The 15,915-nt window shown below is 37.8% G+C and overlaps 1 protein-coding gene across 1 annotated transcript in view; it reads left to right on the top strand.

The window, feature by feature from the left end:
- Positions 1-470: 470 nt before the first annotated feature.
- The window catches only part of KLHL4 (kelch like family member 4), a 105,438-nt gene continuing 89,993 nt past the window's right edge, over positions 471-15,915 (top strand). Inside the window, exon 1 of the mRNA XM_024988618.2 lies at positions 471-1,274. Coding sequence (XP_024844386.1) covers positions 856-1,274 — 419 coding nt within the window. The 5' untranslated portion in view covers positions 471-855. The remainder of the gene's footprint in view (positions 1,275-15,915) is intronic.

Genomic DNA, 15,915 nt, shown 5'->3' with positions numbered 1-15,915 from the left:
TCATTTTCAAATTTTGGTTCGTGAGAGAAGACATGTCTTCCTACCTATGAGCTTAGAAAAACACTGTTCTCTTCTTTCAGGTGTAGACTTAAAATACTGTTAATACATCCTTTAGTGTTTTTTAGCCATAGGTAACCAACACATTATGTTTCTGAAATTGTTCAGGTTTTCAAACAAATATCTCTATAAAGACAGTCACATTTTCAGACATTTTGTAAAGAATAACTATAAATGTGCATGAGGAGACTGGTGACAAGGTACTTTTTCTTAATGAACTACTTTCAAATTTTCCATAAGAACACCAAAATAGATCATAATGAATTCCTTGTTACAAATTCTCCTAGGACAAAATGTCACATTTTTAGAAGTGGGCTGCCAGGAAATAATATCTGACAGAGGGTGGGGTGAGTGGAATTTAGAAACAAGTGTTTTTAAACACTTTGCTTTTGTTCACTTGCTTGGACTTAAAAGCCAAAGCTACTATACTTCAGTTAGGAAAGAGCTGGGTTAGATATTTGCAAGTCCAGGCGGGAAGGCTGGGAGTTTGCAAATCTAGCAGCTGGAGTCTGTTGTGGTGGCTGCTTTCCTGTGCTAAGCTGATTTACTTGTTTAAGGTCTGACCTCATCATCCTGTCGGTATGGGGTCCCACCTACACTGTTAGCTGCCGCTTTCTGCTTCAGCTGGAAAGCTGGAAGTATTCGCAGTGTATCACAAACAGTGGGGGAGGGGGAACAAGAAAGACTGCTCTCGACACTTCTGCTTTTGTTAGTCCTACAGAAGAGGCAGAGAAACAAGAGATAACAAAGGCTGTTTCCTTTCTGTGAGAGAAGGCTTTCGTCTTTCCTCCTGCAACAATGTCAGTGTCTGGCAAGAAAGAGTTTGATGTAAAACAGATCCTAAGGCTACGCTGGAGATGGTTTAGTCATCCTTCTCAAGGCTCACCCAACACTGGAAACTGCCTTCAGCAGGAAGGATATGAGCATAGAGAGACCCCGGTTCAGGGCAGATTGAAGAACCACTCTTGGGACAGAAATGGACTGAAAAAAAGCAACAGTCCTGTCCACCACAGCATACTACTACCAGAGCCAGAATTGGCCCCTGCCCATCAAAGAGCCCTTCAGAACTGGCACTCAGGAAAACTGATAGAACATCTTCGAGCAAATGAAGATACTCCTAAAGCAGTTTCATGGAATTTGTTCAAAGAAGCTTATAAGAAACACCCACACGATGTGGAGATGATGGCTGATGACAATACAGAAGATTCTACAGCAGGGTAGGAGTTTTTGAACACATAACAAAGTCATAGCTTAGATTAACTTATCCTCTAAAGTGCTCATTTAGTGTTTAAATAAAAGTTATAATAATTTCTGAATTTGTATTCAGCCAATCAGGGTGTTCAAGTAATCCCCTTATCTAAGTCTATAAAAGAATATATAGTACATACTTTTGGTAATTAAGGGGAAATATGCTTTAGAGTTGTGAGTTTAGTTTCTCTATTCCATTCTGATTCTGTTAAGAATTCTGTTTCAGTTTTTAGAGATTAGCAATTATTATAATTGTTACTTTTCTGTATATATCCTCTGTGGCTTGAATGTTCAGATTGTTGTGTTTCTTTCTTTCTTTGTAAAATTGTGATGAATTACCTAGAACTCTTTCTGACTTTGTCAGGCCAGCTCTGACTGCTCAGCACATCCTTGTCTATTCCTTAGTACATAGTTGCCATACTGATGCTTGATAAATATTATCTTTATGTGAGAGTATGGAAAAGTTTCTTTTGGCATTTGAGATTTATTTCAAGTAGTATTAGGTTCCATAGCTAGTTTGCATTTATGAAAATATTTTACATAAAACAAGTAATGAAATGCTGCTTATGGCAGTGAGATCTTAAAGTAGGAAATGGAACATATCAACTATTTTAGAATATTAAAATATAATAAGAAATGATAATAAAGTATTGTGTAAGTATAGCTCATAAAATCTTTGACCTCATTTTTATTTTTGTGTCTACCAGTATTGTTTGATTCTATTTTATATTTTGGTTTTTTGGCCACAAGGCATGTGGGATCTTAGCTCCCAGACCAGGGATCAAATCCACACATCCTGCATTGAAAGGTGGAGTCTTAACCACTGGACCACCAGGGAAATCCCACACCAGTATTGTTTGAGTAGAAGAAAAGTATGTTCCCTCCTCTAATGCTGTCTAGCATAATTTAATCTAGTGTATTTTAACTTTATTTTCCTTTTTTCATTATCAGATTTTATTTCCTCAACATGTAGACACAACTAATGATTTTGATAATGTAATTACAGTGTAAAAGGCTATAGTAGAAAACATATTTTTGAAATGGCTTAAATTTTATAGCAGTTCAACATGAAGGTATGCAGATTTATTTAGAAATCTAGATATTTTGTATACTGTCTATAAGTGTGGGCTTCCCCTGTGGTTCAGATGGTAAAGAATCTGCTTGCAATGCAGGGGACACAGGTTTGATCCCTGGATTGGGAAGATCCCCTGGAGAAGGGCATGGCTACCCACTGCAGTATTCTTGCCTGGAGAATTCCATGGACAGAGGAGCCTGGTGGACTATGGTCTATGGCATCATAAGCGTAGATGAGAAAGACTGGCAAATTTGCTTCTAGATAAGTTTTTTCAGTACATCTACCTTGACAGTTCCGTGCTTCCATGATTTCTAAGTATAATGAATAGAAAAAACAACATAATAATATTATGACAAAAGGCAAAGCAACTGTGCAAAATGATGTTTTACAGGAACTCAGGCTTTCTATATGAAATGTAAATAACTGTGGGGGTTACAGGTTGTGTTTAGTACAAATACTTAGACTTTGAAAATAATGTGTAGTCCATACTTTAGATGAAGGAGGTTTTCAAATTATCTCTCCTTATCATGAACAGCAATTTTAAAAACTTCTAAATTTGGAAGTTAATATTAAATACATCTGACTGTTCTGTGGGCTACCCTTATAGCTCAGTCGGTAATCTGCCTGCAATGCAGGAGACCTGGATTTGATTCCTGGGTAGGGAAGATCCCCTAGAGAAGGAAATAGCAATCCACTCCATTATTCTTGCCTGGAAAATCCTATGGACAGAGGAGCCTGGAGGGCTACAGTCCATGGGGTCGCAAGAGTCAGATACGACTTAGTGACTGTTATAGGGAAATTAAATTATCCACTGTGAATTCCCGACAAAATTTTTTTGAGGATCCTTAAATTGATTTTCCAGCATGAGAATATATTTATTAAGTTAAGTTAGATGCTAAATGAAAATGATAGATAAAATGTCAAATATAAAGTGTCAGCAAGTAATATTTTAAAAATATATTTCTCCTTTTATTCTTTACAGTGTTCATATTCTAAAAACCATCCATTAAATATTCTATGGTTACAGTGTAAAGTTAATATTTTATTAAAATAAATACAGGAAGTGGTTTTATAGATGTGCCAGGAATATTTTAAGCTGAAGAGAAGAGGTAAATTGAGCACTTAATTAATTGAAAATGATGGTTTATTAATCTATAATTACCCATTCTGAATTATTTCATCTTGGGTAAAAAAAGTTTGATAAGGAACTTTCTTATTTACCACTTCTCTAATGCCTCTTTTTAAGCAAAATTGGGGAGCAGGAAGAAAAGATCCTGCAAAGTTGGCAGCAACCTACTATCCCCTCAGTAGAACTCTTGTGGTTAAATAACAAACAAAAACGGCAGTGTGGAGAACACAAGGTGAGTTCTAACACTTGGGCAAAAGTAAGGGTCCTTAAGTCAACCTGCTTTCTACAAATATTGCAGGGAATAGAGAATGGACTAATTTACTAAAATATAATATAGTTGAATAACCTATAATTAAAAACAGATAGTAAAGCCAAGATATTAAAGTTATATTAGTACATTGGCTAGGGGATTTTAAAACTCAAATACTTGGGGCTAGTGCACTGGGACGACCCAGAGGGATGGTATGGGGAGGGAGGAGGGAGGGAGGAGGGTTCAGGATGGGGAACACATGTATACCTGTGGCGGATTCATTTTGATATTTGGCAAAACTAATACAATTATGTAAAGTTTAAAAATAAAATAAAATTAAAAAAAAAAAAACCTCAAATACATTCTATGTAATTGAATTTTAAGTTTGTATTTCATTTAGGAGCAGCTCTGTATCATGGTCCCACACTGTGAGTATGCACATATCAGTATGCCTGTCATCAGAGGCCTAGGCTCAATTACCATCTCCTTTTTGCCCTCAGTTCAGTCAGTTCAGTTGCTCAGTCATGTATGACTCTTTTTGCCCTAGTTATGTACTAACTCTGCATCTTTGCTTCCCATAACAAGCTTGCTTGATGTCCTTTCTTTTCTTATATCATCCTTAGAATTCAAAAAATTATACTTTTTGACAGTGTATTATGATCATGATTTTATATGACAGAATATTGTTATACAGTTATATATATATAAACTGCTCATACAGAGATGATTGTGTAAGTACCCAGGAGTATAAAGTTGTTCAACTGCATTTGCTGAGACAAATGTGGTTATCTCTTCATTGTGCTTGAGAACATGGAATAAAATCCTGATGATCTGTGTATGGGCCCAGAACAACATGCCCTAGTACGAAGTTGAAGATTCACAAGGATGTTTAGTTTTAAGGAATTGACAGCAATCGGGATCCTACCCTCACCCTATATGTTTTTGTGTAATTTGTTATTTGTATGATCTATGATTTTGTGTATCTTTGGCAGTATTACTCTGTTAGACAAGCAACAAAATTCCCTCCATTTTACACCTTTTGGATTTTCAAGTGAGGTGTGCCTAAGGAACAACAAGAAAGATGTCAGTATAAAATGTGATATCCTGAAGAAAGGGGTATTGAATGAATAAGACTTAGAATTCATTGATAATTCATTCCACAAATATTGAGCACCATTGTGTGCCAGGTATACTTCTACATACTGGAGATAAATCAGGATCAAAACAGAGAATATGTTTTCATAGAGTATACATTCTAATAAGGAGAGAAACAATAAAAACAAACCAAATGTAGTACTTTAGTAGTTGTAAGTAGTATGAGGAAAAAATAATTAGAAGGAAGAGAGAGAAGAAAGAATCCTACTTCAGATAGGGAAGGCCTTTCTGATGAGGTAACATTTGAGCAGAGATCTAAATGAAGTGAAAGGGCAGTCATGAGGATGTCTGACAGAAGTCAAAGCAAGTGAGAGGTTACTGCTGCTGTGCCACATGGGAGTCCATAACCTCCATTCATATTTTTACTTATTCAAATCAATACCACATTTCCTCACACAATCCACTGATTAATGTTTCAAACATTCTCAATTTAAGTGGTGAAATAAAAAATATGCCCTGCCTGCTGCTTATTACAGTGACTTTAAGATCACATGCATATCCTCATGGCCACAGAGGTGACTTTCCAGTCATCCTTTAACCATGGTGCCATTTTGTCCTCTGGGGATCTGGCTATTCAGCCAGTAGACTATATGCTTCAGGTACAGAGGCCCCATGCCCTTTGTGAAAATGGACACATGATGGTTTATTTGTTTTCTTCACAAAACAATCCGGATAGGTCCAAACTAAATGCATTATGTGTCTTCATCCTCAACACAAATCCACCTGTAATATGGAATATGCTTGGGGAATATTTATGCATAAAAGAAATCTTAAATAATGAAGCTTACTGTAATATCTTTTCTCATAAAGTAGGAAGTAAGGTATGTGAGTATTTACAGGGAGCACTTTCCAGAAAGACAGAACGGCAATTTCAAGAGCCTTGAAATGGAGTGTGCTTCATATGTTCAAACACAAGAAGGCTAGTGCAGCTGGAGGAGGGCTTTCAAATGGGAGGTTAATAGCAGATAGCTTTGAAAAAGCAACAATAACACAGCGTTAAAAATAATAAGCATCTTTTATGGACATTTACTGTGTGCCAAGCACTAAATACATATATTTTCTCATGTTCCCAAGAAAATTTTTGAATGCAAAGAATGTTCACGTCTTTCTCTTGGGTACTATTTTATTGCATATCTGTTATTGTTGCTTATCTTCTTTCAAGACAATATTATGTGGCTTTATAAAGTTCAGAGTTAGGCTTGCTTTACTTAATTTTACACTGCATTGCTGAGTAGAAACTGTTACTTCAAAGGAAAGAATAAGGAACAAACTACAATTTTATTGTTGTTTATATAAAGTTTAAAATTAAATCCCTTTGTCTATGGGTTAAAATGTACCATACAAAACTACACAAGTTATTCAATTGCTTTATTAAACTAACAGCATTTTTAGATCATGTTAACACATGATTTAAATATAGTGCAATGTTTCCTAATATTCCTAATTTCTAATGGAACTTGTGTTGGTTGATTTTGAATCCTTGCTAGGCACAGCCCATTTACTGAGAGTGAGGCACCATGGTCTTCATAACTCATTCTTAGCAGTGTGGTATTGTGCATATATTTAAGTTAACATTAGTTAAAATGTATTTAATATTTGAGAAATTTGGGGCTCCTTTCTATCTAGGGATCTGGCAATATGTTAAGACCATGTTTCTTTAACTATTATGATTACACACCTATAGTTGTTATTTCTGATATTTGAAAGACAAGAATCAGTTTCCTTCTGCATTTGGAAATTTAAATAAAGAACTCAAAGTATCTGGTGCTACTTAATATGTGATTTCAAGAGCAACATATTGATTATATTGACCTGCTACACATTGCCTAAATGTTCAGACATTTAATACTTTTAGACTTAATTTTTTAAACTTGTATATCTCCTTTCTGACTTTCATTAAGACATCGACCCCTTAATACTAATATTTTTTCTTCTTTCCTATGACCTTATAATTAAAAATAGTTTCAATGCTATATATATATACACACACACACATACACACACACATACACATGTGTACACAAATATGTAATGTGTATGCATGTATGAAAAGGAAAAGTGTTAGTCACTGTTGTGCCCAACTCTTTGTAACCCCATGGACTGTAGCCTACCAGGCTCCTCCGTCCGAGGAATTCTCCAGAGAAGAATATTGGAGTGGGTTGCCATTCCCTTCTCCAGGGGATCTCCCTGACCCAGGGATTGAATCCGGGTTTCCTGCACTGCAGGTAGATTCTGTACTGTCTGAGCCACCAAGGAAGCCCTGTTTTACATGTATGTTATTGACATATATGTATAATATACACATGCACATATAGGCAAACATATATACATATATACATGTATGTGTATATGTATATCAGTGTGAAATTCTGACATTTGAAGGAGATAAAAACTAAAACCAAGGTGAAGGATTGGGAAACATTGAGTCCTTAATAAAGAAACATAAGTAAGTGCTCTATAAGCTGAACCTGAAACATCATGTTCCATAAAGTAGAAAATCCTCAAAAAAAATAGTCATGGGATTATGTTGAAGGGACACAGGAGCCAACTGAAAAAGCTCTCAATGGCCAAAGCTGGAACAATTTTAACAAACAAAAAAAGTATTATAAATCTAAGTGATAATAAACATTCATAAATCTGTATTGATATCGATCAATAACTAAATAAATTAGAGAAAAAACAAATCTCTTACGCAGAAGAATTCCAAGTAATTTGTGTACATACTCTTCCTCAAGGAGGTGGAGCTGAATACTGTGCCTTACGTGTGGGCTGCACATAGTGATAGCTTTTTTTTTTTTTTTTGAATATTCAACAAGTTTTAATAAAACAGGGAAACACTGGGATACAATAATAACTGCAAATTCCATAATATCATATTTCTATTCAGTGTGATTTTTTTTAGTTCTTTTTTTAAATATAAATTTATTTATTTTAATTGGAGGTTAATTACTTTACAATATTGTATTGGTTTTGCCATACATCAACATGCATCTGCCACAGGTATACACGTGTTCCCCCATCCTGAACCCCCCTCCCTCCTCCCTCCCCATACCATCCCTTTGGATCGTCCCAGTGCACCAGCCCCAAGCAACCAGTATCATGCATCGAACTTGGACTGGTGATTCATTTCATATATGATATTATACATGTTTCAATGTCATTCTCCCAAATCATCCCACCCTCTCCCTCTCCCACAGAGTCCAAAAGACCGTTCTATACTTCTGTGTCTCTTTTGCTGTCTCGCATACAGGGTTATCGTTACCATCTTTCTAAATTCCATATATATGCGTTAGTATACTGTATTGGTGTTTTTCTTTCTGGCTTACTTCACTCTATATAACAGGCTCCAGTTTCAGCTTTTTAAAAAGTGAGTATGGTCTGGAAGCGTTGTAGGGGAAGAATGCATTTACAGTGAAGAAACCTGAAGAATACTTGTCTCAGCCAGGTAATCTAGGTTAACATGAAAACTGCTTAGTCATGTTGATAATATATACACTTGGTATGATGTGATGAGAATGGTACTTAACTTCTGTCCTCTACCTCCAAAAACTCATCATTCCCATCCCAATCTAATCATGAGAATAACATTAGACAGACCCAAAAGAGAGGACCTTAAAAAAAAAAAAATACCTGGTCTTTAGTACTTAAACTGTCAATGTCACCATAAACAAGGAAAGTCTGAGAAACAGAAACAACCAAGAGTAGCTTAGGAAGACATGGTGAATAAATGTGATACGGAACACAAAAAAGGACTTTAGATAAAAACTGAGGCAATATGAATAAAGAATGGACTTTAGATAATAATGATGTATGAAAATTTGTTAATTGTAACAAATGTTCAGACTAGTGTAAGATGTTAATAATAGGGGAAATTTGGTGTGTGCTTTATATCATTATACTATCACATGGTTTTTTAAAAATGTACAATATTTTAGGAAAGGATATCCTGTAAGGTAAGGGAGTTAGAGAAGGTGAGGTTCAGAAAAAGAATGAGACCAGCACTTTACAGGAACAGATCACCCTTAATGAGGTGAGAAGGGGCAGCAGTCAGATTAGCGAGGTGCTACACTTAACCATGGAGAAGGCAACGGCACCCCACTCCAGTACTCTTGCCTGGAAAACCCCATGGATGGAGGAGCCTGGTAGGCTGCAGTCCGTGGGGTCGTGAAGAGTCGGACACGACTGAGCGACTTCACTTTCACTTTTCACTTTTCATACATTGGAGAAGGAAATGGCAACTCACTCCAGTGTTCTTGCCTGGAGAATCCCAGGGACGGGGGAGCCTGGTGGACTGCCATCTATGGGGTTGCATAGAGTTGAACACGACTGAAGCGACTTACCAGCAGCAGCAGCACTTACCCAAGAAAAGAGTAAGTATATATAGGCATGTATGTGGAAAGTTACTGTCTTAAGGGGGCCTGTTCTTCTCCAAGGTTGTCCAGAGTAGTTATCTCTTAAACGGCTGGGGCAAGGAATTTTGGAGATCAGCCAGAGTCTGGACTGGCTGGGAGCTGGACATAATCAACCTTAATGTCCATTTCTTTTTGGGGGGCGGGTTGAGAGAGTTCTTTGTTTTCTGTAGAATGGTGGGGAAGACCTGGAGGGGAGTTTTAACTCCAGGCTATTTGGAGCCCATGTAACTTTCCTTCATATCCAATAAATAGATTTCATAAATGAATACTAGGAGACCACCCAATTATAAGAATTTAATACGTGTTGTTATTTGTTTTGCTTATTTTTGTTCTTTGGCAACTGATTAGAAGGATATCAAATCAGAATCAGTGGGCTGTTATTAAGTTGGTGCAAAAGTAACAGCAGTTTTGGACCCTGAATTTTAAATCATTATAACTAGGCTCAGATGCATCTTTATTAATCAAAATAGGAATCATTACAATCAACATATTTTTTCAATAAGAAATGTTCATGTATTCCTGTAGCAAAAAAAAAAAAAAAAAAAAAAAATCCATGCTTTGAAATTTGGTGAACTCTTGGAAAGCATTTTCTATGTCCTGCTGGTTGTGGAAGCATTTTACCTGCAAAAAAGTTGTCAAGATGCTTGAAGAAATGGTAGTCAATTTATGAGAGATCAGATGAATATGGCAGATGAGGTACATGAACACACATGTCATGGAGAAGAATTGGACCCTTTCTGTGGACCAGTGCCAGCTGCAGGTGTTACAGTTTTTGGTGCATCTCACCAATTTTCTGAGCATACCTCTCAGATGTAATAGTTTCACTGGGAAAGCTGTAGTGGATCAGGTGGGCAGCAGACCACCAAACAGTGACCATAATCTTTTTTTTGGTTCAAGTTTGGCTGGGAAGTGCTTTGGAGCTTCTTCTCAGTCCAGCCATTGAGCTGATTATTGCTGGGTTTTGTATAAAATCCACTTTTGGGCACACGTCACAATCTGATCGAGAAATGGTTCATTGTTGTGTAGAATAAGAGAAGATGACACTTCAAAATGACAGTTTTTTTTTATTTGCAGTCAGCTCAGGATGCACCCACTTTTTGATCTTTTTCACCTTTCCAATTTCCTTCAAATGCCAAATGACCATAGAATGATCAACATTGAGTTCTTGGGCAACTTCTTGTGTAGTTGTAAGAGGATCAGCTTCAATGATGTTCTCAGTTGGTCATCGTCAACTTCTGATGGCCGACCAATGTGTTCCTCACCTTCAGGGCTCTTGTCTCCTTTGCAAAACTTCTTGAACCACCACTGAACTGTACATTCATTAGCAGTTCCTGGGCTAAATGTGTTGTTGATGTTGCAAGTTGTCTCCACAGCTTTATGACCCATTTTGAATTAGAATAAGAAAAATGTTTGAATTTGCTTTTTCCTGACATCATTTCAATAGTATAAAATGCATACAAAGTAAACAGAAAGTAATAATTCATTAGCAAAACCATAAAGCAAGAAATGTGCATAAAATGATGTATAACATAACCACAGTCATTTAAGAATGTATTCCAGTATCAAATGGCAAAGTTCAACAATGCAAAACTAAAATTACTTTTGCACCAACATAATACCTCTTCTAAAGCCCCTTGATGAAAGTGAAAGTGGAGAGTGAAAAATTTGGCTTAAAGCTCAACATTCAGAAAATGAAGATCATGACATCCAGTCCCATCACTTCATGGGAAATAGATGAGGAAACAGTGGGAACAGTGTCAGACTTTATTTTTTTGAGCTCTAAAATCACTGCAGATGGTGACGGCAGCCATGAAATTAAAGGACACTTACTCCTTGGAAGGAAAGTTATGACCAACCTAGATAGCATATTGAAAAGCAGAGACATTACTTTGCCAACAAAGGTCCGTCTAGTCAAGGCTATGGTTTTTCCTGTGGTCATGTATGGATGTGAGAGTTGGACTGTGAAGAAGGCTGAGCACCGAAGAATTGATGCTTTTGAACTGTGGTATTGGAGAAGACTCTTGAGAGTCTCTTGGACTGCAAGGAGATCCAACCAGTCCATTCTGAAGGAGATCAGCCCTGGGATTTCTTTGGAAGGAATGATGCTAAAGCTGAAACTCCAGTACTTTGGCCACCTCATGCGAAGGGTTGACTCATTGGAAAAGACTCTGATGCTGGGAGGGATTGGGGGCAGGAGGAGAAGGGGACGACAGAGGATGAGATGGCTGGATGGCATCACTGACTCAATGGACGTGAGTCTGAGTGAACTCTGGGAGTTGGTGATGGACAGGGAGGCCTGGCATGCTGCGATTCATGGGGTCACAAAGAGTCGGACACGACTGAGTGACTGAACTGAACTGAATACCTCTTCTATGGAAAAATCCTATACATTGGCAACAAGATAATATCCTAAAGGCAATCCTAGGAAAATCAGCTAAAGTTATGATAAAAACTAAAAGAAATTTCAGTTCCTATCCCAATGATATTGATTATGTGTAACATTTGGTGTGGACCAACTTTTAAGGCCATCATAATTGATAAAGTCATAGTTGGAAACTCAGTCACTCCAGAATAAATGAATTAAAGTCAGTCAGTCAAGTCCAACTGTTTGTGACCCCTTGGACTATCCAGTCCATGGAATTCTCCAGTCCAGAATACTGGAGGGGGCAGCCATTCCATTCTCCAGGGGATCTTCCCAACTCAGGGATCAAACCTGGGTCTCCTGCACGGCAGGCAGATTCTTTACCAACTGAGCTACCAGGGAAGTCCTTGAATCACTCCAGAACACCGTGGATACTAATGAAGTGGCATACATTTTTTGGTGCTTTCAAATAAAAACATAGTCTTCTATGTTTTTTCTATTTCTTTGTATTGCTGTCTGTGGTTTATATTTCCAAAGGAAAATAATGGTACACATAAAACACACTTCTATACATAAAAATCTTTACTATTCCATGCTAAAATGAAAGATACAGCTATTGAGTATATTTTATTCATGGTGATTATATCCCATTAAGATTATAAGTTCATTAAAGAGAGTGAAAATGTATATCCATTGTGACTAATAATTAAGATTTTTAAAATAGACTTTAAAAGAACTATCTAATAAAATGTAACCAAAAGTGAGAAAATCTAAATCAAATAGTTTTCATTGTCTAAAATTTTAGGATGGAACAAGTTATTACTGAAAATGTATCCCACATAAGCTTTTGCTCTGAAAACATTATAAAATATGCATTTCCAAAATCAATGTATAGATATAATACATACCACTAGCCTTTGCACTGACGGAGAACAATACCAGTGATCATATTATTGAAGATATCAGAAGTGAGTGCTTCATTACTCGTGGTTAATCTTTCTTAGCCTGTTGCTGCCACCTGCTGCCAAGTCGCTTCAATCGTGTCCGACTCTGTGTGACCCCATGGACTGCAGCCTACCAGGCTTCTCTGTCCATGGGATTCTCCAGGCAAGAACACTGGAGTGGGTTGCTATTTCCTTCTCCAATGCATGAAAGTGGAAAGTGAAAGTGAAGTCACTCAGTCGTGTCTGACTCTTAGCGACCCCATGGACTGCAGCCCACCAGGCTCCTCTATCCATGGGATTTTCCAGGCAACAGTACTGGAGTGGGGTGCCATTGCCTTCTCCCTCTTAGCCTGTTACTGTTAGTCAAAGTGACTTATCCTTTGCATACTTTCAAATGTTGTTTGACAGAACGGAACTGTTGCCCTCCTCACATACTGTCTATTGCTGTTGTTTCTTCAAGAGCCATACTAAACGCCTTGTCAATTTTTTCAGCGGTTCTTTAACATGGGTGATTTGTTCTTGGTCATTCCAGTGCTAGCTCAGTCAATAGAAGCTATCTGTTAAATATTTTTGTCCACATTTTCCCTGTAAAACTGTTAATAGATTGCTTCAACACAGTGGCATTTAAATGTCCTTTTTTGGTGAATGTTGATCATATTAGCTATAACAATTCCAATCAGCAATTACATGTTTAACAGATGATCACATAGCACTTTAGGGCAGCACAACTATTTAATTTGGCCTGAATTCTGTTGTAACGTTCAACAAATATTTGTTTAACTAAGATGTTGATATTTGTTTGTGTCTTCCATTCAGCAAGTGTTTATTGAACTGGCACTCTGAAGATGAAAGATAAGTAATAGAGGCTGACTCCCACTAGAGACTTACAATACTGTTGGGGAGATAAACTGCATCCACTTGGAAAGTTTTATGGCAATAAAAAAAGAGTGTATTGCAAAAATAGTTTAAGTTGATTGGTCATTAAGACCAATAGGCATTCAGAGACAAATAATTCTTTTCACCAGAGCAACTGTAGAAAGCTTCATGTAGGAACACCGTCTGAAATCAGTCTTAAGGATGGATAGCATTTTGATGCAGATATGGAAAAGAATTAATTCTAGGTAGGAGGACAAACACAATGCCTTGAAACAGGAATTGAAACATGGTGTGCTCAAATGGCAGATTTCACTTCAGTTTGGCTGAAGTGAATGATATATTTTGGAGAATAGCATAAAATTAAACAAGAAAGGAAAGTTAGGCATAGATTATGGAAGATCTTAAAAGACAGAAAAAGAATCATCTGGACTTTATCTTAGAGGTCTGGGTTTATTAACCTCCAAGAATTTACTGAAGTCTTTTGCATCTGTGAATAATTTTGCAAAGAAATTCCACTTGCTTTCTTCAGATTCTCCAACATTCCATTACACCAGGGGAAAAAAAAAAAAAAAAAAAAGAACTATTAAAACATCTCCAGCTGGCACTGGAGCTGCAGCTGCATGGTGCTGGAGAGATTTTGAGGAGATACCCCACCTCCAAGGGCAAAGGAGAAGCCCCCAAAAGATGGTAGGAGGGGTGAAATCACATTTAGAATGAAACCCCATACACGCCAGAGATGCTCAAAGCGCTCAAACAAACCTTGTTTGCACCAGGACCCAGAGACCCCATAGAGGCTGAGTTTGACTGTTTTGTGTTTGAGTGTCTCCTGTGGAGGTACAGGTCAGCAGCAGACTGCTGCAGGGACAGGGAGTCTGGGTACAGCAGACCTGGGTATGGCATAAGCCCTTTTGGAGGAGATCGCCATTAACCCCACCATAGAGCTGCCAGAACTTACATAGGACTGGGAATACAGATTCTTGGAGGGCACAAACAAAATCTTGTGTTCACCAGGACCCAGGAAAAAGGAGCAGTGACCCCAAAAGAAATTGATGCAGATTTGCCTGTGAGTATCCAGGAGACTCCGGTGGAGGCTTGGGTTGGTGGTGGCCTGCTACAGGGGTGGGGACACTGAGTGTAGCAGTGCATGCATGGAACATTTTGAAGGAGGTCGCCTTTATCTTCATTACCTCCACTGTAGTTTGGCCTCAGGTCAAATAACAGGGAGGGAACACAGCCCCACCCATCAACAGAAAATTGGATAAAAGATTTACATCAGAGGGCAGACAGAATGGAAACAACAATCACAGAAAACTAACCAATCTTATCACATGGATCGCAGCCTTGTCTAACTAAATAAAACTATGAGCCATGCCCTGTAGGACCACCCAAGATGGATGGATCCTGGTGGAGAGTTCTTACAAAATGTGGTCCACTGGAAAAGGGAATGGCAAACCACTTCAGTATTCTTGCTTTGAGAAACCCATGAACAGTATGAAAAGGCAAAAAGATAGGACACTGAAAGATGAACTCCCCAGGTCGGAAGGTGCCCAATATGCTACTGGAGATCAGTGGAGAAATAACTCCAGAAAGAATGAAGAGAAGGAGCCAAAGCAAAAACAACACTCAGCTGTGGATGTGACTGGTGATGGAAGTAAAGTCTGATGCTCTGAAGAGCAATATTACATAGGAACCTGGAATGTTAGGTCCATGAATAAAGGCAAATTGGAAGTGATCAAACAGGAGATGGCAAGAGTAAACATCGATATTTTAGGAATCAGTGAACCGAACTGGACTGGAATGGATTAATTTAACTCAGATGACCGTTACATCTACTGTGGGCAAGAATTCCTTAGAAGATGTGGAGTAGCCATCAGAGTTAACAAGAGTTGGAAATGCAGTACTTGGATGAAGTCTCAAAGAGGAGAGAATGATCTTTGCTCCTTTCAAGGCAAACAATTCAATATCAGAATATTCCAAGTCTATGCCCCGATAAGTAATGCTGAATAAGCTGAAGTTGATTGGTTCTATGAAGACCTACAAGACCTTCTAGAACTAATACCCAAAAAAGATGCCCTTTTCATTATAGGGGTGTGGAATACAAAAGTAGGAAGTCAAGAAATACGTGGAGTAACAGGCAAATTTGACCTTGGAGTACAGAAAGAAGCAGGGCAAAGGCTAAGAGAACACACCGGTCATTGCAAACACCCTCTTCCAACAACACAAGAGAAGACTCTACATATGGACATCACCAGATGGTCAATTCCAAAATCAGATTGATTATATTCTTTGCAGCCAAAGATGGAGAAGCTCTATACAGTCAGCAAAAACAAGACCAGAACCTGACTGTGGCTCAGATTATGAAATCCTTATTGCCAAATTCAGACTTAAATTGAAGAAAGTAGGGAAA

The sequence above is a fragment of the Bos taurus genome, chromosome X (assembly GCF_002263795.3).
Source record: "Bos taurus isolate L1 Dominette 01449 registration number 42190680 breed Hereford chromosome X, ARS-UCD2.0, whole genome shotgun sequence".
Classification (NCBI taxonomy): domain Eukaryota; kingdom Metazoa; phylum Chordata; class Mammalia; order Artiodactyla; family Bovidae; genus Bos; species Bos taurus.
The sequence above is the reverse complement of the archived record's forward strand: the minus strand, read 5'-3'. Positions and strand labels throughout refer to the sequence as shown.